Source organism: Bombina bombina, chromosome 5, assembly GCF_027579735.1.
Source record: "Bombina bombina isolate aBomBom1 chromosome 5, aBomBom1.pri, whole genome shotgun sequence".
Lineage (NCBI taxonomy): Eukaryota > Metazoa > Chordata > Amphibia > Anura > Bombinatoridae > Bombina > Bombina bombina.
This window is the reverse complement of record NC_069503.1, coordinates 126,412,696-126,440,170: the sequence shown is the minus strand read 5'-3', so window position 1 is coordinate 126,440,170 and position 27,475 is coordinate 126,412,696. Positions and strand designations below refer to the sequence as shown.

Here is a 27,475-nt window from a genome sequence, read left to right as displayed (position 1 = left end):
GAACATCTATATCTACTCTCTTAGAAAACACCCTATATCAACATCTAAATTAAGCCCATTGGGTTGTAAAGACCTAAGCTCAAAATCCATTTGGTCTCCTTTTTTAGGAGTTCCATCTGTGCATTACCGCCTCTCCAACTTCTCTTATGTTTTTCTATACCTATGAAGGAAAAGTGATCTAGATTACCATTATTACAAGTAGCGAAATGTCTAGGTATAGGGAGGTCTTTGTTTCTGTCTAAATGATGCTTTTCAATAGACCATATGTGTTCGCGAATACGATCACGTAGGGGCCTTTCGGATTCCCCTGCATACTGTTTCCCGCAACGACATTGTATCACATATATTACAAATTTATCTGAATATCTGATCAAGTCTTTGATCTTAAAAGATTTCCCTGTAATGTTAGATTTAAATTCTCTTTGTTTCTTTGACTGTTTACATGACTTACAAGTCAAACATGGAAACAATCCATTCAATTTACTGCCTTTAAAATCAATCTGGGACATATTTTTAATTTTGCTTTTATTTCTACTTTCAGTGGGTGCTAGAATTGATTTTAGATGACGTGCCTTTTTATATACAATTTGGGGTTTAGATGGTAACATGGTTCCTAATTCTTCATCATTTTTTAGTATCCCCCAATGTTTATTTAGAATTCTTTCCAATAGAAATGTATTACTATAATTTGTAATGAATGGAATGAATATTTTGTCATTCTTCGCCACTTGATTTTTTCTAGGTATGTTAACAGGTTTTTTAAACAAGTCATTCCTATTCACTTCTCTTATTTCATCTCAAATTTTTTCAATCTTAATATCTTCATATCCTCTCAAGAAATTTCTGTTTTTATTTCTCGGATTGAATATCAAAATCAGCTATACTAGTACAGTTCTTCCTTATACGCAAAAATTGTCCCTTTGGAACATTGTCATTCCACCTACGATGGTGGCAACTTGTGTGATGAATGTAGCTATTAGCATCAACACTCTTAAAATGTGTTTTTGAAAGTAATTTATTATTTTAAGGGAATATTTCTAAGTCTAAGAAATTGATGCTCGATATACTCTTTTCACAGGTAAAATTAAGGTTCACTTTGTTGTTGTTCATACTGACAATAAAATAATCTAATAGGTTATTTCCTCGCCAAATAACGTCTATAGGTCACCAGATTTGCTCCAAAGGGGGTATTTGCGAGAGAGAATTATTCCCAATAGCCCATAAATAAATTTGCGTAACTTGGAGCAAACCTTGTGCCCATATCCGTCCCTTTTTCTTGATTATAGAATTGAGCATTATAATAAAAAAATTGTGATAATATAAAATTTATCGATTCCATAAGGAATATCCTTTGTTCAATTCTTAGAGTATCATCTGTATCTAAAAAATATTTGATGGCTAACAAGCCATCCTGATGGTTAATGCAAGTGTACAAAGAAGTAACGTCACATGTAACAAGCAAGAAATCTTCCTGCCAAGAGATCTTTTCTGTTCACTTAAGTACGTCTGTGGAATCTTTAAAATAAGAGGGCAAAGTTCTTATGTATTTTTTAAGAAAAATGTCTAGATATTCTGATTGGATGTAAGTGATCCCACACCTGATATGATGGGCCTACCAGGTGGGTTAGTTAAAGATTTATGAATTTTTGGTAAACAGTATAATAGTGGAATTTTAGGGAATTTGGGCAGTAGATAACTCTTCCGTATACCTTTTTGTGGGATCATTTCCTATTTTTTATGTCTCGGTATCTTTCAAGATATTAACACATATTTCTCCAACATAGGTGTGTCCGGTCCACGGCGTCATCCTTACTTGTGGGATATTCTCTTCCCCAACAGGAAATGGCAAAGAGCCCAGCAAAGCTGGTCACATGATCCCTCCTAGGCTCCGCCTACCCCAGTCATTCTCTTTGCCGTTGTACAGGCAACATCTCCACGGAGATGGCTTAGAGTTTTTTAGTGTTTAACTGTAGTTTTTATTATTCAATCAAGAGTTTGTTATTTTGAAATAGTGCTGGTATGTACTATTTACTCAGAAACAGAAAAGAGATGAAGATTTCTGTTTGTATGAGGAAAATGATTTTAGCAACCGTAACTAAAATCCATGGCTGTTCCACACAGGACTGTTGAGAGCAATTAACTTCAGTTGGGGGAACAGTGTGCAGTCTCTTGCTGCTTGAGGTATGACACATTCTAACAAGACGATGTAATGCTGGAAGCTGTCATTTTCCCTATGGGATCCGGTAAGCCATGTTTATTACGATCATAAATAAGGGCTTCTCAAGGGCTTATTAAGACTGTAGACTGTTTCTGGGCTAAATCGATTCATTATTAACACATATTTAGCCTTGAGGAATCATTTTATCTGGGTATTTTGATATAATAATATCGGCAGGCACTGTATTAGACACCTTATTCCTTAGGGGCTTTCCCAAAGCTTAAGCAGAGCCTCATTTTGGGGCCGGTGTGGCGCACTTGTTTTTGAGAGGCATGGCATGCAGTCGCATGTGAGAGGAGCTCTGATACTTAGAAAAGACCTTCTGAAGGCGTCATTTGGTATCGTATTCCCCTTTGGGCTTGGTTGGGTCTCAGCAAAGCAGATACCAGGGACTGTAAAGGGGTTAAAGTTTAAAACGGCTCCGGTTCCGTTATTTTAAGGGTTAAAGCTTCCAAATTTGGTGTGCAATACTTTTAAGGCTTTAAGACACTGTGGTGAAAATTTGGTGAATTTTGAACAATTCCTTCATGTTTTTTCGCAATTGCAGTAATAAAGTGTGTTCAGTTTAAAATTTAAAGTGACAGTAACGGTTTTATTTTAAAACGTTTTTGTACTTTGTTATCAAGTTTATGCCTGTTTAACATGTCTGAACTACCAGATAGACTGTGTTCTGAATGTGGGGAAGCCAGAATTCCTATTCATTTAAATAAATGTGATTTATGTGATAATGACAATGATGCCCAAGATGATTCCTCAAGTGAGGGGAGTAAGCATGGTACTGCATCATTCCCTCCTTCGTCTACACGAGTCTTGCCCACTCAGGAGGCCCCTAGTACATCTAGCGCGCCAATACTCCTTACTATGCAACAATTAACGGCTGTAATGGATAATTCTGTCAAAAACATTTTAGCCAAAATGAACCCTTGTCAGCGTAAGCGTGGCTGCTCTGTTTTAGATACTGAAGAGCATGACGACGCTGATATTAATATCTCTGAGGGGCCCCTAACCCAGTCTGATGGGGCCAGGGAGGTTTTGTCTGAGGGAGAAATTACTGATTCAGGGAACATTTCTCAACAGGCTGAACATGATGTGATTGCATTTAAATTTAAGTTGGAACATCTCCGCATTCTGCTTAAGGAGGTATTATCCACTCTGGATGATTGTGAAAAGTTGGTCATCCCAGAGAAACTATGTAAAATGGACAAGTTCCTAGAGGTGCCGGGGCTCCCAGAAGCTTTTCCTATACCCAAGCGGGTGGCGGACATTGTTAATAAAGAATGGGAAAGGCCCGGTATTCCTTTCGTCCCTCCCCCCATATTTAAAAAATTGTTTCCTATGGTCGACCCCAGAAAGGACTTATGGCAGACAGTCCCCAAGGTCGAGGGAGCGGTTTCCACTTTAAACAAACACACCACTATACCCATAGAGGATAGTTGTGCTTTCAAGGATCCTATGGATAAAAAATTAGAAGGTTTGCTTAAAAAGATGTTTGTTCAGCAGGGTTACCTTCTACAACCAATTTCATGCATTGTCCCTGTCGCTACAGCCGCATGTTTCTGGTTCGATGAGCTGATAAAGACGCTCGATAGTGATTCTCCTCCTTATGAGGAGATTATGGACAGAATCAATGCTCTCAAATTGGCTAATTCTTTCACCCTAGACGCCACTTTGCAATTGGCTAGGTTAGCGGCTAAGAATTCTGGGTTTGCTATTGTGGCGCGCAGAGCGCTTTGGTTGAAATCTTGGTCGGCTGATGCGTCTTCCAAGAACAAGCTACTAAACATTCCTTTCAAGGGGAAAACGCTGTTTGGCCCTGACTTGAAAGAGATTATCTCTGATATCACTGGGGGTAAGGGCCACGCCCTTCCTCAGGATCGGCCTTTCAAGGCAAAAAATAGACCTAATTTTCGTCCCTTTCGTAAAAACGGACCAGCCCAAGGTGCTACGTCCTCTAAGCAAGAGGGTAATACTTCTCAAGCCAAGCCAGCTTGGAGACCAATGCAAGGCTGGAACAAGGGAAAGCAGGCCAAGAAACCTGCCACTGCTACCAAGACAGCATGAAATGTTGGCCCCCGATCCGGGACCGGATCTGGTGGGGGGCAGACTCTCTCTTTTAGCTCAGGCTTGGGCAAGAGATGTTCTGGATCCTTGGGCGCTAGAAATAGTCTCCCAAGGTTATCTTCTGGAATTCAAGGGACTTCCCCCAAGGGGGAGGTTCCACAGGTCTCAGTTGTCTTCAGACCACATAAAAAGACAGGCGTTCTTACATTGTGTAGAAGACCTGTTAAAAATGGGAGTGATTCATCCAGTTCCATTAAGAGAACAAGGGATGGGGTTCTACTCCAATCTGTTCATAGTTCCCAAAAAAGAGGGAACGTTCAGACCAATCTTAGATCTCAAGATCTTAAACAAGTTTCTCAAGGTTCCATCGTTCAAGATGGAAACCATTCGAACTATTCTTCCTTCCATCCAGGAAGGTCAATTCATGACCACGGTGGATTTAAAGGATGCGTATCTACATATTCCTATCCACAAGGAACATCATCGGTTCCTAAGGTTCGCATTCCTGGACAAACATTACCAGTTCGTGGCGCTTCCTTTCGGATTAGCCACTGCTCCAAGGATTTTCACAAAGGTACTAGGGTCCCTTCTAGCTGTGCTACGACCAAGGGGCGTTGCGGTAGTACCTTACTTGGACGACATTCTGATTCAAGCGTCGTCCCTTCCTCAAGCAAAGGCTCACACGGACATCGTCCTGGCCTTTCTCAGATCTCACGGATGGAAAGTGAACGTGGAAAAGAGTTCTCTATCCCCGTCAACAAGGGTTCCCTTCTTGGGAACAATTATAGACTCCTTAGAAATGAGGATTTTTCTGACAGAGGTCAGAAAAACAAAACTTCTAGACTCTTGTCGGATACTTCATTCCGTTCCTCTTCCTTCCATAGCTCAGTGCATGGAAGTGATCGGGTTGATGGTAGCGGCAATGGACATAGTTCCTTTTGCGCGCATTCATCTAAGACCATTACAACTGTGCATGCTCAGTCAGTGGAATGGGGACTATACAGACTTGTCTCCGAAGATACAAGTAAATCAGAGGACCAGAGACTCACTCCGTTGGTGGCTGTCCCTGGACAACCTGTCACAAGGGATGACATTCCGCAGACCAGAGTGGGTCATTGTCACGACCGACGCCAGTCTGATGGGCTGGGGATCCCTGAAAGCTCAGGGTCTTTGGTCTCGGGAAGAATCTCTTCTACCGATAAATATTCTGGAACTGAGAGCGATATTCAATGCTCTCAAGGCTTGGCCTCAGCTAGCGAGGACCAAGTTCATACGGTTTCAATCAGACAACATGACAACTGTTGCGTACATCAACCATCAGGGGGGAACAAGGAGTTCCCTAGCGATGGAAGAAGTGACCAAAATCATTCTATGGGCGGAGTCTCACTCCTGCCACCTGTCTGCTATCCACATCCCAGGAGTGGAAAATTGGGAAGCGGATTTTCTGAGTCGTCAGACATTGCATCCGGGGGAGTGGGAACTCCATCCGGAAATCTTTGCCCAAGTCACTCACCTGTGGGGCATTCCAGACATGGATCTGATGGCCTCTCGTCAGAACTTCAAAGTTCCTTGCTACGGGGCCAGATCCAGGGATCCCAAGGCGGCTCTAGTGGATGCACTAGTAGCACCTTGGACCTTCAAACTAGCTTATGTGTTCCCGCCATTTCCTCTCATCCCCAGGCTGGTAGCCAGGATCAATCAGGAGAGGGCGTCGGTGATCTTGATAGCTCCTGCGTGGCCACGCAGGACTTGGTATGCAGATCTGGTGAATATGTCATCGGCTCCACCTTGGAAGCTACCTTTGAGACGAGACCTTCTTGTTCAGGGTCCGTTCGAACATCCGAATCTGGTTTCACTCCAGCTGACTGCTTGGAGATTGAACGCTTGATTTTATCGAAGCGAGGATTCTCAGATTCTGTTATCGATACTCTTGTTCAGGCCAGAAAGCCTGTAACTAGAAAGATTTACCACAAAATTTGGAAAAAATATATCTGTTGGTGTGAATCTAAAGGATTCCCTTGGGACAAGGTTAAGATTCCTAGGATTCTATCCTTCCTTCAAGAAGGATTGGAAAAAGGATTATCTGCAAGTTCCCTGAAGGGACAGATTTCTGCCTTGTCGGTGTTACTTCACAAAAAGCTGGCAGCTGTGCCAGATGTTCAAGCCTTTGTTCAGGCTCTGGTTAGAATCAAGCCTGTTTACAAACCTTTGACTCCTCCTTGGAGTCTCAATTTAGTTCTTTCAGTTCTTCAGGGGGTTCCGTTTGAACCCTTACATTCCGTTGATATTAAGTTATTATCTTGGAAAGTTTTGTTTTTAGTTGCAATTTCTTCTGCTAGAAGAGTTTCAGAATTATCTGCTCTGCAGTGTTCTCCTCCTTATCTGGTGTTCCATGCAGATAAGGTGGTTTTACGTACTAAACCTGGTTTTCTTCCAAAAGTTGTTTCTAACAAAAACATTAACCAGGAGATTATCGTACCTTCTCTGTGTCCGAAACCAGTTTCAAAGAAGGAACGTTTGTTGCACAATTTGGATGTTGTTCGCGCTCTAAAATTCTATTTAGATGCTACAAAGGATTTTAGACAAACATCTTCCTTGTTTGTTGTTTATTCAGGTAAAAGGAGAGGTCAAAAAGCAACTTCTACCTCTCTCTCTTTTTGGATTAAAAGCATCATCAGATTGGCTTACGAGACTGCCGGACGGCAGCCTCCCGAAAGAATCACAGCTCATTCCACTAGGGCTGTGGCTTCCACATGGGCCTTCAAGAACGAGGCTTCTGTTGATCAGATATGTAGGGCAGCGACTTGGTCTTCACTGCACACTTTTACCAAATTTTACAAGTTTGATACTTTTGCTTCTTCTGAGGCTATTTTTGGGAGAAAGGTTTTGCAAGCCGTGGTGCCTTCCATTTAGGTGACCTGATTTGCTCCCTCCCTTCATCCGTGTCCTAAAGCTTTGGTATTGGTTCCCACAAGTAAGGATGACGCCGTGGACCGGACACACCTATGTTGGAGAAAACAGAATTTATGTTTACCTGATAAATTTCTTTCTCCAACGGTGTGTCCGGTCCACGGCCCGCCCTGGTTTTTTAATCAGGTCTGATAATTTATTTTCTTTAACTACAGTCACCACGGTACCATATGGTTTCTCCTATGCAAATATTCCTCCTTAACGTCGGTCGAATGACTGGGGTAGGCGGAGCCTAGGAGGGATCATGTGACCAGCTTTGCTGGGCTCTTTGCCATTTCCTGTTGGGGAAGAGAATATCCCACAAGTAAGGATGACGCCGTGGACCGGACACACCGTTGGAGAAAGAAATTTATCAGGTAAACATAAATTCTGTTTTTGTGATAGTCAATGGTATCTAAAATCACTATGCCACCACCCTTATCCGCGGGCTTTATGATTATATCTTCAGTAGTCTTGAGTTCCTTAAAAATTTTTAGTTGTTTTTTTTTTAGTCAAATTACTGTATGTTTTATTAATTTTATCTTCAACCAGGTTTTCAATATCCTTTAAACTTAATTTTTCAAATGTCTCTAATATAGAGCCCTTATCCTGCTTTGGATAGAAAGTTGATTTCTCTCTTAGGTGGGTATGTACATAATAGTTATCCTTGATTAGAGTGTTATCTGCTAGCATTTCTATTCCAGTCTTTGTGTGCATCAATATATGTTCCAAACTTTTTTAATCTAGTACTCGGGGCAAAAGATAATCCTCTACTCCGTATTTCCTCATGTTCTTTCTTTATAGGTTGTTTACTGAGATTAAAAATACCCAAATTAGGGCTTGGATTATTTAAAACCGTGATTTTTTTGGGGGTCTCCTACTACCTCCTCTCTGTCTGAAGCTCTTCTTTTTCTTATATCTCTTTGCGGTAATGGGCTTTGAAGTGCACTTGGGCCATGTCCTAAAAAAAGAGGATGTATTAGGATTATTTTCTTCACTGTTTTGCTAATTCTGTAGTGGTGCAAACCTATTTGGTAACTTCCAGTCTCTACTGGAGTGATGATTAGAGTTGTAACTAGAAAATGCTAGTTAGCAAGTCTATAAAACTCAGCACAAGAAAAGGGAATTCTTAATGCTAAAGAAAGTAGTTATCTACTGCCCAAATTCCCTAAAATGCCACTTTTATACTGTTTACCAAAAATTCATAGATCTTTAACTAACCCACCTGGTAGGCCTATCATATCATGTGTGGGATCACTTGCAGCCAATCTATCAGAATATCTAGACATTTTTCTTCAAAAATACATGAGAACTTTGCCCTCTTATCTTAAAGATTCCACAGATGTACTTAATAGAAAATATCTCTTGGCAGGAAGATTTCTTGCTTGTTACGTGTGACGTTACTACTTTGTACGCTTGCATTAACCATCAAGATGGCTTGGAATCGATACATTTTATATTATCAAATATTTTTTTTAGTTATAATGCTCAATTCTATAATCAAGAAAAAGGGACGGCTATGGGCACCTGGTTTGCTCCAAGTTACGCAAATTTATTTATGGGCTATTGGGAATAATTCTTTCTCGCAAATACCCCATTTGGAGCAAACCTGGTGACCTATAGACGTTATATAGATGACATTATCATTATTTGGTGAGGAAATGGTAACCTATTAGATGATTTTATTGTTAGCATGAACAACAACAAAGTGAACCTTAATTTTCTTACACTTAGAAATATTCCCTGAAAATAATAAATTACTTTAAAAAACACATTTTAAGAGTGTTGATGTTAATAACTACATTCATCACACGAGTTGCCACCATCGTATGTGTATTGACAATGTTCCAAAGGGACAATTTTTGCGTATAAGGAAGAACTGTACTAGTATAGCTGATTTTGATATTCAATCCGAGAAATAAAAACAGAAATTTCTTGAGGATATGAAGATATTAAGATTGAAAAAATTTGAGATGAAATAAGAGAAGTGAATAGGAATGACTTGTTTAAAAAAACCTGTTACCATACCTAGAAAAAAATCAAGTGGCGAAGAATGACAAAATATTCATTCCATTCATTACAAATTATAGTAATACATTTCTATTGGAAAGAATTCTAAATATACATTGGGGGATTCTAAAAAATGATGGAGAATTGGGAACCATGTTACCATCTAAACCCCAAATTGTATATAAAAAGGCACGTCATCTAAAATCAATTCTAGCACCCACTGAAAGTAGAAATACAGTGTCCTTTTAATAAATCTACATGTTCCCAGTGCAATTTCAGTCCGAGGACTGGATTCTGATTTGCTTATCAGTTTAAGAAGAAGGCAGCTACGTAATAGTGGGGGAAGTTCGGCATCCATATTGACCGGGTATTAGAGTAGTTAGCGCCGCTGATTAGGACAGAAGCAAGGCGGTAAGGGAGGAGGGGTATAGTGTAGGCGGACCTCCGTTTCTTAATTTACAATATAAAAACCTGTTACACTAAGTGTTGAATGTCCCTTTAAAGGCAATAAATTGAATGGATTGTTTCCATGTTTAACATGTAAGTTGTGTAAACACTCAAAGAAACAAAGAGAATTTAAATCTACCATTACAGGGAAATCTTTTAAGATCAAAGACTTGATCAGATGTTCAGATAAATTTGTAATATATGTTATACAATGTCGTTGGCGGGAAACAGTATGTAGGGGAATCCGAAAGGCCCCTACGTGATCACATTTGCGAACACGTGGTCTATTGAACAGCATCATTTAGGCAGAAACAAAGACCTCCCTATACCTAGACATTTCGCTACATGTAATAATGGTAATCTAGATCACTTTTCTTTCATAGGTATAGAAAAACAAGAGAAATTGGAGAGGCGGTAATGCACAGATGGAACTCCTAAAAAAGGAGACCAAATGGATTTTTGAGCTTAGGTCTTTACAACCCAATTGGCTTAATTTAGTTTTTAATATAGAGTGTTTATATAATATAGAGAGTAGATATAGATGTTCCATTTAGGTCAGTTCTCTTATGAATATTTGAGATATCTAGCGGAATTACTGTTTGGTTATTCCGATTGGATATCCTTTTTGGTCTTAATAGACAAATTTGCATTTATATGTGGCTTTTATTCCTATACACTTCATTTCTATACAAACAATCTTTCGTTTATGATTAATCCATTCATTTTTTTTATATAAATATTCATTTTTAGAAATATTGATTCATTACTTTTATTTTTTTCGAATTGATTTTTTACACAAATTCTTTATTAAAGATATATTTTTTGAAATTATGAATTTACAAACATGTTATTAAGTTATCAATCTTGAATTAATTTTTATGATGTATGATATATAATATTGGCTCATAGTGACAATTGTGTTGTATTGGCCTATATAAATGCCATTTATTTATGAATTATGAAATACCTGTGAGATTATTATGAGGCTGTGACGCTGTTATTTATTCCTATAATAGTCAGCTACGGCTTATTATTGCTGTAAAAATATTATTGCAAATTGTTAGTTGTTCATATATCTGTCCTAACATTGAATATTGAAATGTCTTTGTATGTGTAAGACGCCCCCTTTTTGCAGGAACCAATGAGAACAAGTGATTTGGTTTAAAAGTCCTGTCTATTCTACCCTCTGGAGCTTGACAAAGGCCCTGTACGGACTGAAACGCGTTGCTCCGCCCACCAGCTGGTTTCCATGTGTTCCTGACCGGCTTCCGTCGTTTGCTGGATCCCCAGAGCTAGTTATACCCGGAATCGATCCTAAAAGAAAAGAAGCATCTCCGGTACTATTACAGCTCACAGAGGGACTCGGCTCAAATTCCTTGTTGACAGAAAAGGCAAAATCTTCAACTCCAGAGAATCATTCCGGTGTAAGCAAGAGTGTACACCTTATATGTGGTTCTCTTTCTGCTTTTGATTTGGGATCATTCTCATTTCAGCTTCTCCTGACTCCAAGGGAAACTTGCCGTTGTTTGGATTTCCAGTGACTAACTGGACCCTTCTGTTTTTATCGCATGTGATTGTGAATGTTTTTATGTTTATATGATTATCGGATCATCTTTGGTTGCTGCACATATAGCATTTAATACGCCTGATCAACGTATTTTTTTGCTGATTTTATTATTGTTGTTATGCTTTTATTGTTGTGTTAAATTCATTTAATTGATTTAATAAATATCTTTTTTACTACTATATTCAGCATTGTCTAGGGCAGGCCATCATACCACTGATGAGTCACTATTATTGCTACATCTGACCTATAGTCGATATATATATAATATTTGAGCTATTCAATTGTGTTAGTAACACTATCACTTTTTAGTTACTATTTTAAGCTGTGTATACAGCGCTGTGGGTTTAAGTATCCTTCTCTTTTCTATTGGGATCTTAAATATTGATTTTGGACTGTTTGCTATTATACATAATCAATTTGTGCCTTCCCAATGGCTTTCATTTAAATTGTTTAAATACTTTTAATAACATCAAACTAGGCGTCGTTACAAAAGAAACCAACCTAACTTAGAGGTCAGTCATCATTCTTAGAGATTGTGTAATTTTGCCAAAAAGACAGGCTGTTCCATTTAGCTCTGAACTTAAAAAGTTCCACAGATTTGTACCTGTTTCATGTAGCCCGTGTGGTTTGCTCACTCTGGTGTTGCGGAGGTTATGTAAAGGTGCTTGTGTTTCACAGCATTCTAAGACACACAAAACCTGCATGTGATCTTAGAAGGTAAACTAGAATGTTGCTTAAAGGGACACTATACTCAAACATTTTCTTTCATGATTAAGGTAAAGAATATAATTTTAAACAACCTTCCAATTTACTTCTATTACCTAATTTGCTTCATTCTTTAGATATACTTTAATGAAGAAATAGCAATGCATACGGTGAACCAATCACAGAAGGCATCTATGTGCAGCTACCAATCAGCAGCTACTAAGCATATCTAGATGTGATTTTCAGCAAAGAATATCAAGAGAATGAATCAAAATAGATATAGAAGTAAATTAGAAAGTTATTTATAATTGTATGCTCTTTCTAAATCATGAAATTAAACATTTGGGTTTCATGACCCTTTAAACAATCAACAAGGTGTATTTCAAGTTCTGAGAATTTGAAATTGCTAAATTACATTTAAAAAGGGGACAAAATAAATAATGAAAATATTTTGCGAAATTTTCATTATGTATAACTTAACATTTTATATTAAAATCTCACTGTGATTACTGTCCCTTTTAAGGCAGCAAATATTTTAACTTTCACATTAAATGACTGATTCTTAGATTAAAGTATCCGAATCCTGTCATAAAATAGTGACCAGATTCAAGTGTTATTCTTACAGGTAGATATGGTGAAAAGGCATTCGGGTCATATAATCCATAACCTCATTCCTGGTCTACCAATAGGCCAGTACAGAAGAACTTCTGTGGTCACATATACTTGGGTTATTACATCAAATGTGTTAGACTAATTTAACAGGAAATAACATGCAAACTAAACATACCAAGAGTGACCGCATCCTTGTATGAAGATTCTGTGTTGACCCACAGATGAGCCAGTGTAAATCTGACAAATGTTATATCTATTGGTGTTGGCTTTGTTTTAATATAAGAAATTGCATGTCTTCTGCAAACTTACTTACAGGACAGTCTCTAATTCTGAGATCTGCCCTGTAAGACAGCCATATATCCTTGTTTGCATACCGCCTACAAATTGCCCAGACACAACAGGCAAGGGCACCTGCTATCATTACTTAGTCATTGCCTAAGTGTAGTGCATTTTTTATATTTGTTGTTAAAGGGACACTAAAGTAAAAAAAAAAACTTTCATGATTCAGATACGCAATTTTTTAAAAATCTGACCTAGTGTGGATATGAAACAAAGCCAGTTTCTCAATGTTCATTGTGGCAGAACATGAAGTAGCAGATGATACTAGACTGCTGTGTAGATGGTAAACCAAATACAAGCTTGGAATAAATCGTTTTTATAAATATCTCCTATTCCTATTAACTACCCCTCAAGTTGTTCTTGATGTTTTGGTCTAGTATACTCTACTTCATGTGGTGTCAGAGCACGCTGCAAGCAGGACACTGCCCATAAGTCAGTAAGGCCAGCTAGCAGCTCTAATCTAGGTCTTATGTTTAACCTCACATAAAGAATGTCAGTTTTGGATTTAAAGATCTTTCAAAATGCTGTTTATGCAAATCTACTGTGTTTACTTGTCCTTTAATCAACAAATGCAATATAACAATAGCACTTAGTCTGAATTTCAAATGAGTAGTAGATTATTTTTTTTTCTAACAAATTTCAAGTTATATATATTTCCACTCCCCCTGTACCATGTGATAGCAATCAGCCAATCACAAATGCATATACGTATAGTCTGTGAATTCTTGCACATGCTCAGTAGGAACTTGTGACTCAAAGTGTAAATATATATCTGCACATTTTTTTTAAATAGAAGTAAATTGGACTTGTTGGAGTTGTTTAAAATTACATGCTGTATCTGAATAATGAAAATTTAATTTGACCGATGTGTCCTTTTAAGTATCCAACCTGCTATATTACCTCATGGTATAATGGCTATTACTTAAAGGGACACTAAACCCAATTTTCTTTTTAATGATTCCGATAGAGCATTCAATTTTAAGCAACTTTCTAACTTACTCCTATTAATTTTTCTTTGTTCTCTTGCTATCTTTATTTAAAAAGCAGGAATATAATGCATAGGGGCCAGCCTATTTTTGGTTGAGAACCTGGGTTACGCTTGCTTATTGTTTTGCTTAATGTAACCACCAATAAGCAAGCGCTATCCAGGGTGCTGAACCTTAAATGGGCAGCCTCCTAAGCTTTTAAGTTCCTGCTTTTTAAATAAAGATAGCAAAAGACTGAATTCTGCTTATGACAAACAGTCCAGTGTACTTCATCTCTGCTGCTTAAAGCATCTGTGTTTAAGACTTTAGGGTTTTTGGGGGGGTTTTTTGTTTGTTTGTTTTTTAAGTTCCACATATAGTGTATTATACATATATGTACCTATTGTTTTGTCCACTTTTTTTATTCTTAAAGGGACAATGTAGTCAAAATTACTTTCATGTTTCAGATGGGGCATATCATTTTAAACAACCTTCCAATTTACTTTTCATAAAAGTTGCAATTGTTTTCTTGGTATTCTTTGTTGAAAGCTAAACCTAGGTAGGCTCATAAGCAAATTTGTAAGCACTTGAAGTCAGTCTCTTATTTCAGTGCGTTTTGACAGTTTTTCACAGCTAGACAGCACTATTTCATGTGTGACTATAAATACAATTGTGATCACTCCTGTGGAGTTGAGTCAACACTGATTGGCTAAAATGCAAGTAAGTCAAAAGAACTGAAATAAGGGGCAGTCTGCAGGGGCTTAGATACAAGGAAATCACAGAGGTAAAAAGTATAATTAATAGAACAGTTTTTGTTATGTAAAACTAGGGAATGGGTAATAAAGGGATTATCTTTAAACATTCCCTTTAAGAGCAGGAGACAGGAACAGCCGCGTGAGCATGTTTGTTGCTTGTACATTCTGATTTCTGTCTTCCAAATATCTGCTCTCTCTAGCCCTCAATGATAGAGAGCTCTAGAACCAAAAACCACCAGGCACCTTCTATCACAGTATAGGCCCATTACAATAGTCATTTCATGTCTTGTTCCTTATGTTTTTGTATTGCTTGGTGTGATACCAGCCTCCTCCTTCCTTTCTATGGCAGGTTATACACATGGTAGAAGTGACCAAGAAAAGCTTTGTCAGTATCGCTTGGACAGTTGGCAGAAAAATGTTAGATTGGTATCAGATTCTACGCCAGAAAGAATGAGGCCACAGCCCCGAAGAACGCCCCAGACGTCACCACACCCTGGTGAGTTTTACCTGTAGTCACACTTTACTTCAGACATGTACAATGGAACCGTGTGTCTTCACAGTTCAGGGATAGAAGAGCTTCACCTGCCTTTTCAGACTATTTTTCAGTGTTTAAATAAAGGTGTGTGATACTACTAGATTTTCCTTTTTTTTTGTATGTATACATGTTTTCAACATTACAGATGTAAAGTCAAAATTAAATGTCCCCAAACATGCTCACTTAAAGTGATTGCAGACCCTTCTTTTGCTCGATTTGTTGAGTGAAGAGTGTGTAATGAAATATCCAGCAGCCGACGTACATTCAAAGCAAAGCCCCTTGTCACACGGCCCTTAGTACATGGGGCCCAGAGCATGCAATTTTACCCAGGTTGATAAAAGCTTAGGAGCATGCATGTGTCTTGCACTCTTTGGCAGCAGTGGATTTGCACAGAGTTTAGTGTTGCACTTTTACAAGAAGAAATCCGGCTTTGGAAAGAGCTGAAAGCCGCTCACGGCAGCCGCCTTCCGCATTCAGCAGCTAACTAAACTGACGGATGCATGTCCTAATTACAATTTTGTATAACATTGTTACAAACACTTAAGACACATGCATGCTCCTGAGCTCACCTAAGGCTACCCTTTAGCAAAGGAAACCAAGATAACTAAGACAAATTGATAATATAAATACATTGGAAAGTTGTCTAAAATTGTGTGCGCTATCAATCCATCTTTTTTTTTAATTTTGACTTTACTGTCCCTTTAATTTTATTTTGCACACCACATGTTCAGGTAAACTCAGTTTTGTCTGCTACACACTCATTTATTCCTTATAACCAGCCTTGAACGATGTATACTTGGACCTTTATTTATCAAATGAACGGTAAAGAGACTTTCCATCCTGTAGATTTTCACTTCACGTTAGCTACAGCAACACTGGCAGCCAAGGGCACACATTTTCAGTAATCCCATATCTAGATGATATGCTAGTAACGGCATTGTGCAGAATTAGCAGTACTGAATCCCACACACCAGAAAGATGGTATCTCACAGCCAAGCATTGTTTTGTTACATGTGGGCTTATGGTAGCAGCTGCACTCATGCTGAGCTTTTCCTGTCATGAGACCTTTTATGTTTACTTTTTTAGTAGACAAAGAATGTCATTTGAGGGTGAACTGGTTTATGAAGTTTTCAGCAGCCAACCTGCTCTTTTTGTATATCTTCTGGAAGGATCAGGATTTCTTTCTAAGATTTTCTTCCCTTAAATGTGTTCCCAATGATTCATTTTACCCACTGGAGTGTATTTGTTTTCAAACCACTTTTTTACCTTTGTTATTTTAAATAGTTAATTTTGCCTGTTATAGCCTCACCTACACTGAAAATGAGCAATAAATGTTTCTCCAACATAGGTGTGTCCGGTCCACGGCGTCATCCTTACTTGTGGGATATTCTCTTCCCCAACAGGAAATGGCAAAGAGCCCAGCAAAGCTGGTCACATGATCCCTCCTAGGCTCCGCCTACCCCAGTCATTCTCTTTGCCGTTGTACAGGCAACATCTCCACGGAGATGGCTTAGAGTTTTTTAGTGTTTAACTGTAGTTTTTATTATTCAATCAAGAGTTTGTTATTTTAAAATAGTGCTGGTATGTACTATTTACTCAGAAACAGAAAAGAGATGAAGATTTCTGTTTGTATGAGGAAAATGATTTTAGCAACCGTCACTAAAATCCATGGCTGTTCCACACAGGACTGTTGAGAGCAATTAACTTCAGTTGGGGGAACAGTGAGCAGTCTCTTGCTGCTTGAGGTATGACACATTCTAACAAGACGATGTAATGCTGGAAGCTGTCATTTTCCCTATGGGATCCGGTAAGCCATGTTTATTAAGATAGTAAATAAGGGCTTCACAAGGGCTTATTAAGACTGTAGACTTTTTCTGGGCTAAATCGATTCATTATTAACACATATTTAGCCTTGAGGAATCATTTAATCTGGGTATTTTGATAAGATTATATCGGCAGGCACTGTTTTAGACACCTTATTCTTTAGGGGCTTTCCCAAATCATAGGCAGAGCCTCATTTTCGCGCCGGTGTTGCGCACTTGTTTTTGAGAGGCATGACATGCAGTCGCATGTGAGAGGAGCTCTGATACTTAGAAAAGACTTTCTGAAGGCGTCATTTGGTATCGTATTCCCCTTTGGGCTTGGTTGGGTCTCAGCAAAGCAGATACCAGGGACTGTAAAGGGGTTAAAGTTAAAAACGGCTCCGGTTCCGTTATTTTAAGGGTTAAAGCTTCCAAATTTGGTGTGCAATACTTTTAAGGCTTTAAGACACTGTGGTGAAATTTTGGTGAATTTTGAACAATTCCTTCATATTTTTTCGCAATTGCAGTAATAAAGTGTGTTCAGTTTAAAATTTAAAGTGACAGTAACGGTTTTATTTTAAAACGTTTTTTGTACTTTGTTATCAAGTTTATGCCTGTTTAACATGTCTGAACTACCAGATAGACTGTGTTCTGAATGTGGGGAAGCCAGAATTCCTTCTCATTTAAATAAATGTGATTTATGTGACAATGACAATGATGCCCAAGATGATTCCTCAAGTGAGGGGAGTAAGCATGGTACTGCATCATTCCCTCCTTCGTCTACACGAGTCTTGCCCACTCAGGAGGCCCCTAGTACATCTAGCGCGCCAATACTCCTTACTATGCAACAATTAACGGCTGTAATGGATAATTCTGTCAAAAACATTTTAGCCAAAATGAACACTTATCAGCGTAAGCGCGACTGCTCTGTTTTAGATACTGAAGAGCATGACGACGCTGATAATAATGGTTCTGAAGGGCCCCTAAACCAGTCTGATGGGGCCAGGGAGGTTTTGTCTGAGGGAGAAATTACTGATTCAGGGAACATTTCTCAACAAGCTGAACCTGATGTGATTACGTTTAAATTTAAGTTGGAACATCTCCGCATTCTGCTTAAGGAGGTATTATCCACTCTGGATGATTGTGACAAGTTGGTCATCCCAGAGAAACTATGTAAAATGGACAAGTTCCTAGAGGTCCCGGGGCTCCCAGAAGCTTTTCCTATACCCAAGCGGGTGGCGGACATTGTAAATAAAGAATGGGAAAGGCCCGGTATTCCTTTCGTCCCTCCCCCCATATTTAAAAAATTGTTTCCTATGGTCGACCCCAGAAAGGACTTATGGCAGACAGTCCCCAAGGTCGAGGGAGCGGTTTCCACTTTAAACAAACGCACCACTATACCCATAGAAGATAGTTGTGCTTTCAAAGATCCTATGGATAAAAAATTAGAGGTTTACTTAAAAAGATGTTTGTTCAGCAGGGTTACCTTCTACAACCAATTTCATGCATTGTCCCTGTCGCTACAGCCGCGTGTTTCTGGTTCGATGAGCTGATAAAGGCGGTCGATAGTGATTCTCCTCCTTATGAGGAGATTATGGACAGAATCAATGCTCTCAAATTGGCTAATTCTTTCACCCTAGACGCCACTTTGCAATTGGCTAGGTTAGCGGCTAAGAATTCTGGGTTTGCTATTGTCGCGCGCAGAGCGCTTTGGTTGAAATCTTGGTCAGCTGATGCGTCTTCCAAGAACAAGCTACTTAACATTCCTTTCAAGGGGAAAACGCTGTTTGGCCCTGACTTGAAAGAGATTATCTCTGATATCACTGGGGGTAAGGGCCACGCCCTTCCTCAGGATCGGCCTTTCAAGGCAAAAAATAAACCTAATTTTCGTCCCTTTCGTAGAAACGGACCAGCCCAAAGTGCTACGTCCTCTAAGCAAGAGGGTAATACTTCTCAAGCCAAGCCAGCTTGGAGACCAATGCAAGGCTGGAACAAGGGAAAGCAGGCCAAGAAACCTGCCACTGCTACCAAGACAGCATGAAATGTTGGCCCCCGATCCGGGAGCGGATCTGGTGGGGGGCAGACTCTCTCTCTTCGCTCAGGCTTGGGCAAGAGATGTTCTGGATCCTTGGGCGCTAGAAATAGTCTCCCAAGGTTATCTTCTGGAATTCAAGGGGCTTCCCCCAAGGGGGAGGTTCCACAGGTCTCAGTTGTCTTCAGACCACATAAAAAGACAGGCATTCTTACATTGTGTAGAAGACCTGTTAAAAATGGGAGTGATTCATCCTGTTCCATTAGGAGAACAAGGGATGGGGTTCTACTCCAATCTGTTCATAGTTCCCAAAAAAGAGGGAACGTTCAGACCAATCTTAGATCTCAAGATCTTAAACAAGTTTCTCAAGGTTCCATCGTTCAAGATGGAAACCATTCAAACTATTCTTCCTTCCATCCAGGAAGGTCAATTCATGACCACGGTGGATTTAAAGGATGCGTATCTACATATTCCTATCCACAAGGAACATCATCGGTTCCTAAGGTTCGCATTCCTGGACAAGCATTACCAGGGGACAGATTTCTGCCTTGTCTGTGTTACTTCACAAAAAGCTGGCAGCTGTGCCAGATGTTCAAGCCTTTGTTCAGGCTCTGGTTAGAATCAAGCCTGTTTACAAACCTTTGACTCCTCCTTGGAGTCTCAACTTAGTTCTTTCAGTTCTTCAGGGGGTTCCGTTTGAACCCTTACATTCCGTTGATATTAAGTTATTATCTTGGAAAGTTTTGTTTTTGGTTGCAATTTCTTCTGCTAGAAGAGTTTCAGAATTATCTGCTCTGCAGTGTTCTCCTCCTTATCTGGTGTTCCATGCAGATAAGGTGGTTTTACGTACTAAACCTGGTTTTCTTCCAAAAGTTGTTTCTAACAAAAACATTAACCAGGAGATTATCGTACCTTCTCTGTGTCCGAAACCAGTTTCGAAGAAGGAACGTTTGTTGCACAACTTGGATGTTGTTCGCGCTCTAAAATTCTATTTAGATGCTACAAAGGATTTTAGACAAACATCTTCCTTGTTTGTTGTTTATTCCGGTAAAAGGAGAGGTCAAAAAGCAACTTCTACCTCTCTCTCTTTTTGGATTAAAAGCATCATCAGATTGGCTTACGAGACTGCCGGACGGCAGCCTCCCGAAAGAATCACAGCTCATTCCACTAGGGCTGTGGCTTCCACATGGGCCTTCAAGAACGAGGCTTCTGTTGATCAGATATGTAGGGCAGCGACTTGGTCTTCACTGCACACTTTTACCAAATTTTACAAGTTTGATACTTTTGCTTCTTCTGAGGCTATTTTTGGGAGAAAGGTTTTGCAAGCCGTGGTGCCTTCCATTTAGGTGACCTGATTTGCTCCCTCCCTTCATCCGTGTCCTATAGCTTTGGTATTGGTTCCCACAAGTAAGGATGACGCCGTGGACCGGACACACCTATGTTGGAGAAAACAGAATTTATGTTTACCTGATAAATTACTTTCTCCAACGGTGTGTCCGGTCCACGGCCCGCCCTGGTTTTTTAATCAGGTCTGATAATTTATTTTCTTTAACTACAGTCACCACGGTATCATATGGTTTCTCCTATGCAAATATTCCTCCTTAACGTCGGTCGAATGACTGGGGTAGGCGGAGCCTAGGAGGGATCATGTGACCAGCTTTGCTGGGCTCTTTGCCATTTCCTGTTGGGGAAGAGAATATCCCACAAGTAAGGATGACGCCGTGGACCGGACACACCGTTGGAGAAAGTAATTTATCAGGTAAACATAAATTCTGTTTTTCTCTGTAGAAAAGCTATGTGAATAAGGCAATTGCACTGATTAATCTCCCAGTGGAGGTATGAGGAAAAGAGAAATTTTGAATGTGAATTACCTGCTTGTGCGTATTCAACCCGCAAGCCTTAATTAGCATTTCAAGATCTTAACATAAATACTTGCAGGTTCAGCCCATTATTGTGGGCATGTACTAGCTGATTTAATTAGAAAAAAACACTATTTTAAATACAGAAATAAACACGAATAAACAGTTTCCCTCACATTTTAATACTCTGCAGTAGGTATAACAAGTAATTTGGAACACATTAAGGGCAAGCAAATTTAATAGCACGGTGTGACAGACTCCGGCTACCCCGACCTGGGTAGCTCCGCCAATGGATCCATCCTATACCTGGAACATGCCGCTATGTAGCGGAGAAAGTGATTATAGTAGAGCTCACCCAAATAACTAGACAGACGCATTCAGGTGAAACACAAAAGGAACACTTTATTGTGAAAACACACTGCTTTTGTACATAAACTCATCAAGATAACAAGCCTTATCAGATCCCCTAAATCTCCTGCAAATTCCCGCCCCTCCGTAAAAGCCACAGTCCCATAGAGTCCCAGTGATAGAGGTGGCGATTTCAGGGTGATCCTGGGGGAGCGACGGCACTTCCACGCTCTTGGTCCCCAGATGCCAGAGTACAAAAAGCGTCATAATCCGTTACTGAGGACCGGAGTTACAGCCTGGGAAATATATGGAGGTGGGGGTGTCCAAAACCCCTGGTTCCTAAGGGAGCTCCCTTCCCGCAATCACCCCACCTCTGGTCCTCCCTAGGGGCCATCAATCCCCAAAAGAGCGGAGCTCTGGGTCAAGGGTCCGCTGGAGCGGGTATCCGGTACGGAGCGACTGGCCCGGCAGTTCCAGTAGCCCGGCCAGCCGTGAAGTGTTTTCCTGGTCAGAGATCAGCTTTCTCATGAGGATGTAACAAACATAAAACAACTCAAATGTCTCGGAGATAGCGGTTGCTAACAAAAAGCCCAAATCCACTGAGGAACAGGAGGGGGTTAGGTAGTAGGGGATGGAGGTTTAACCCTTGCAGCCTTGTATCCATGACTCAGTGTCCCTTTAACTTGAAATTTCTGTGTCCGGTCAGGCATTACTTAACAGGAGTATGACGTCTGCTTTCCATATTGCAGAAGTTAAAAAAAAAAAAAAAATGAAACGTGTGTCAGACTATTCATTGAATAGAATAGACTTTAAAGGGTTTATTCAAGTCAAAATGTAACTTTCAGGATTCATATAGGGCATGCAATTTTAAACAACGTTCCAATTTTTATCTTCAAATTTGCTTTGTTCTTTTGTTGAAGGCTATACCTAGGTAGTTTTTCATAAACTGATTTCTAAGTCGGCGAATGCCACCTCTTACACTCCTGTAGAGTTATTTGAGACCGCATTGATTAGTTAAAATGCAAGTCTCTCAAAATAACTTGGATAAGGGGACAGTCTGCAGAGACTTAGATACAAACTAATCAGAGGTGTGTTAATATAACCATGTTTGTGAAAAACTAGGGAATGATTAATAAAGGAATTATCTTTTTAAACATAACATTTCACATACTGTCCCTTTTTTTTCTTAAATGTGGATACCAGAGTAAGTTCTTTCGTGATGATCTGATCTTTTCGGAGCTAAATTTCTTCTTGTTATAGCAAAGCACACTAGAATCTGGATTTGCACAGATTTTGGTGTGCTTCACTTTCCCAAGAAGAAATTCGGATCCGAAAATTACAAAGGTCCACCTACTTCCGTATTTGGCATTGAAAGAAAATGCTGAATGTACAAGTCTAATGTAGGCTATCTGACAGCTATTCAAATCCCTTATTTAAGAGGTGACAGCAGTGCTGATCCTACTCTCAAGACTCTTGTGGTGGGGCTTGGATAAGCCTTTTGCTCATTCCTGGAGCAGCCGCAGCTATTGTAAACTCAAGGGTACAAAAACTTCAATTCATCTTATTTTGTAATCTAAGTTGGGATTACTTTGTGTATCAGTTGCTTCCTAATCCAAATGTTTACTTGCATGCCAGTATCTTCCCAAGCAATACTGCAGAAATACAACTCCTCATCAAGGTGATGCAGTTGTGAGAATGTGTGAATATTAAATGGATCAAGATTTTTAACAAGTCATGTTAACTTTTACTCTTATTGATGACTGTAGTATCTATTTGTATTTTTTCTTTTTCTAGTGGGGTCTCCGTTCAAAGAAGAAAGGCAATATAAAGGCTTGCCGAATTCCAGCGTCCATATGTCCACCCCTGTTGCTTCAAGACAGAGCTCTGCACTGCACCAGCTGTCATCTCTCACTGAAACTCCTCCTACCCCATCATCTAGCCAGCAATCCAGTGCTTCTGCGGTATGTCTGACCTAAACGCCACACATTACAATGGTGGTCCTGCACAGGACCAGAGTGGGGGCCACATGTGCATGTTTGTGCTTAACCTCCAAGGAGTAGCACAGTTTCTAATAAGATTTTAGTTCATAATAAAATCTGTTACACGAATTACTAAGTTTATTGGCTCAGAGTATGCAATTTTCTTCTATTAAATGTAGTTTCTCTTGGTATCCTTTGTTAAAAAGCTTGCCTAGTTTAGGGTTGATAACTGCCCTCTGGATAGATTTTACAAATTCTGATTTCTTAACATAATTCTGATTTCTTAACATAATGATTTTCTTTAAGATAAGGTTGTTTGATAAAGTGTTCTGTAAATAGAAATTGTACCACTTCAGTCCTATTGTCGACATGACGAGCAAAATGTAAAATAGCGCTATGGTATCTGTTGCCGCCCTACAAATAACTGATAATACGTTTTCTTTCATGTAATTGGCAAGAGTCCATGAGCTTGTGACGTATGGGATATACAATCCTACCAGGAGGGGCAAAGTTTCCCAAACTTAAAAATGCCTATAAATACACCCCTCACCACACCCACAATTCAGTTTTACAAACTTTGCCTCCAATGGAGGTGGTGAAGTAAGTTTGTGCTTGATTTTTACGTTGATATGCGCTTCTCAGCATTTTGAAGCCCGATTCCTCTGAGTACAGTGAATGTCAGAGGGATGTGAAGTGTGTATCACCTATTGAATTCTGTGGTTTTCCTCACCGGAAATCTTTTTCATAGGTTCTCTGTTATCGGTCGTAGAGATTCATCTCCTGCCTCCCTTTTCAGATCGACGATATACTCTCATATTCCATTACCTCTACTGATAACCGTTTCAGTACTGGTTTGGTTATCTGCTATATGTGGATGGGTGTCTTTTGGTAAGTATGTTTTCATTACTTAAGACACTCTCAGCTATGGTTTGGCACTTTGTGTATTAATATAAAGTTCTAAATATATGTATTGTACTTATATTTGCCATGAGTCAGGTTTATGTATATTTCCTTTTGGAGACTATCCGTTTCATATTTGGGAAAAAACATATTCAGGAAAATATTTTTCTTACCTGGGGTATAGTCTTTTTTCAAATTGACTGCTTTTTCATGAAATTTTCGCGGGCAAAATTAGGCTTGCAAGGTCGCAAAATGCCGATGTTTATTGCGTCAGTTTTGGCGCGAGAATTTTTTTGGCGTGAAGATACGTCTGGTGACGCAAATTCGTAATTTCCACCTAGTTTCCTTGCACAAGGTTGCGTCTGCAATGACGCGAGTGTGTCATTTCCGGCTGTTAGTGCCAAAAAAATTAATTTTGCGTCATACTTGGCGTTAAATAATTTTATTATTTAAAACCCCATTCCTATATGCCTCTTGCCTTTTTCTATGTCAGAGGGCTATGCTGTTTGCATTTTTTCCCATTCCTGAAATGGTCATATAAGGAAATTGATCATTTTGCTTTATATGTTGTTTTTTCTCTTACATTTGCAAGATGTCTCAATCTGATCCTGTCTCAGAAACCACTTTTAGAACCCTGCAGCCTGATAACAGCTCTGCCAAAGCTAAGTATATCTGTTGTAAATTAGTGGAGATTATATCTCCAGTTGTGGTATGTAATAGTTGTCATAAGCTTTTGCATTCAGAGAATGTATATGATATCCCTGTGAATATAAAAGATTTTATTGCTGATGCAATTCAGAAGGCTTTGTCTGCTATCCCGCCTTTTAATAAACGTAAGAGGTCTTTTAAAACTTCTCATAAAGTTGATGAAATTTCAAATAACCGACAACATGCTGAATTATCCTCCTCTGATGAGGATCTGATTCAGAAGATCCTTCCTCAGATATTGACACTGACAAATCTACTTATTTATTTAAAATGGAGTATATTCGTTCCTTGTTAAGAGGTGTTAATTACATTGGATATTGAGGAAACTAGTACTTTTGATACTAAAGCTAGCAAACGTTTAAATTCTGTTTGGTTAAACCTCCTGTGGTTACTCCAGAGGTTTTTTTTTCCAGTTCCTGATGCTATTTCTGATATGATTTCTAAGGAATGGAATAGGCCTGGTACTACTTTCATCCCTTCTTCGAGGTGTATGTTTTATCCTTTGCCAGCAGTTAGATTGGAGTTTTGGGAAAAGATCCCCAAAGTTGATGGGGCTATTTCTACTCTTGCCAAACGTACTACTATTCCAATGGAAGATGGTACTTCCTTTAAGGACCCTTTAGATGGGAAACTTGAATCTTATCTAAGGAAAGCTTATTTTATATTCTGGCGATCTTCTCAGGCCTGCCATTTCTATGGCTGATGTTGCAGCTGCATCAACTTTTTGGTTGGAAAGTTTAGCGCAAGAGGAAATGGATCCTGATTTGTCTAGCATTGTTAGCTTGCTTCCACATGCTAATCATTTTATCTGTGATGCCATTTTTTATATCAAAATTGATGTTAACTCTGTCTTTAGCTATTTTAGCTAGAAGAGCTTTGTGGCTCAAATATTGGAATGCATACATGATATCTAAGTCTAGATTACTATCTTTCCTATTTTAGTTGGTTCTCAGTTGGATTCGATTTCAGCTGTCACTGGGGGGAGGGAGTTTTTTTGCCTCAGGATGAAAGACCTAAGGGTAAATCTAAAGCTTCTAACCGTTTTCATTCCTTTCGACAAAATAAGGAACAGAAACCTTATCCTTCCCCCAAATAATCTGGTTCCAATTGGAAACCTTCATGTTGGAGTAAATCCAAACCGTTTAAGAAACCAAAGCCAGCCCCCAAGTCTGCATGAAGGTGTGGCCCTCATTCCAGCTCAGCTGGTAGGGGGCAGATTAAGATTCTTCCAAAACATTTGGGCAGATTCTGTCCAAAATCAATGGATTCAGAGTATTGTCTCTCAAGGGTAACGGAGTACTCCTGTGAGAAGATTTTTTTCCCAGCAAATCCAGTAAAGGCTCAGGCTTTTCTGAAGTGTGTTTCAGACCTGGAGCTTTTTAGGGGTAATCATACCAGTTCCGTTTCAGGAACAGGGTCTGGGGTTTTATTCAAATCTATTCATTGTCCCAAAGAAAGAAAATTCATTCAGGCCAGTTCTGGATCTGAAAATTTTGAATCGTTTTGTAAGAGTGCCAACTTTCAAAATGGTGACTAGAAGCACTATTCTGCCTTTTGTTCAGCAAGGGCATTATATGTCCACAATAGACTTACAGGATGCATATCTTCATATTCTGATTCATCCAGACCACTATCAGTTTCTGAGATTCTCTTTTCTAGACAAGCATGACCCATTTGTTGCTCTTCCATTTGGCCTAGCAACAGCTCCAAGAATCTTTTCGAAGGTTCTCGGTGCCCTACTCTCTGTAATCAGAGAACGTGGTATTGCAGTGTTTCCTTATTTGGGCGATATCTTGGTACTAGCTCAGTCTTTACATTCTGCAGAATCTCACACAAATCAACTAGTGTTGTTTTTTCAAAGACATGGTTGGAGGATCAATTTACCATAAAGTTCCTTGATTCCTCAGACAAGGGTCACCTTTTTAGGTTTCCAGATAGATTGTGTCTATGACTCTGTCTCTAACAGACAAGAGACAATTAAAATTGTTTTTAGTTTGTGGGAACCTTCAGTCTCAATCATTCCCTTCAGTAGCCATGTGCATGGAAGTTTTAGGTCTCATGACTGCAGCATCGGATGCGATCCCCTTTGCTCGTTTTCATATGAGACCTCTCCAGCTTTGTATGCTGTATCAATGGTGCAGGGATTATACAAAGATATCACAATTATATCCTTAAATCCCAATGTTCGACTCTCTCTGACTTGGTAGTTAGGTCACCATCGTATAGTTCAAGGGGCCTCTTGTTAGTCCAACCTGGACTGTGATCAAACAGATGCAAGTCTTTCAGGGTGGGAAGCTGTCGGGGGATCTATGACAGCACAAGGGGTTTGGAAATCTCAAGAGGCGAGGTTTCCAATCAATATTTTAGAACTCCATGCTATTTTCAGGGCTCTTCAGGTTTGGCCTCTGTTGAAGAGAGAACCGTTTCATTTGTTTTCAGACAGACAATATCACAACTGTGGCATATGTCAATCATTAGCTTGGGGATTGTGAGTCCCACCCTATGAAAGAAGTATCTGGGATACTTTCTTGGGCGGAATTCAGCCCCTGTCTAATTTCTGGGGTTCATATCCCAGGTGTAGACAATTGGGAACGGATTATCTCAGCCGTCAGACTTTACATCCGGGGGAGTGGTCGCTCCATCCGGATGGGTTTTCTCAGATTGTTCAGATGTGGGGTCTTCCA

General features: G+C 39.5%; 1 protein-coding gene across 1 annotated transcript in view; it reads left to right on the top strand.

Moving 5' to 3' along the window:
* KANSL1 (KAT8 regulatory NSL complex subunit 1) overlaps positions 1-27,475 on the top strand; it is a gene marked incomplete in the record, with an annotated part of 533,970 nt that overhangs the window by 385,845 nt on the left and 120,650 nt on the right. The window contains 2 exon segments of the mRNA XM_053713685.1: positions 14,978-15,124; positions 22,999-23,165. Coding sequence (XP_053569660.1) covers positions 14,978-15,124; positions 22,999-23,165 — 314 coding nt within the window.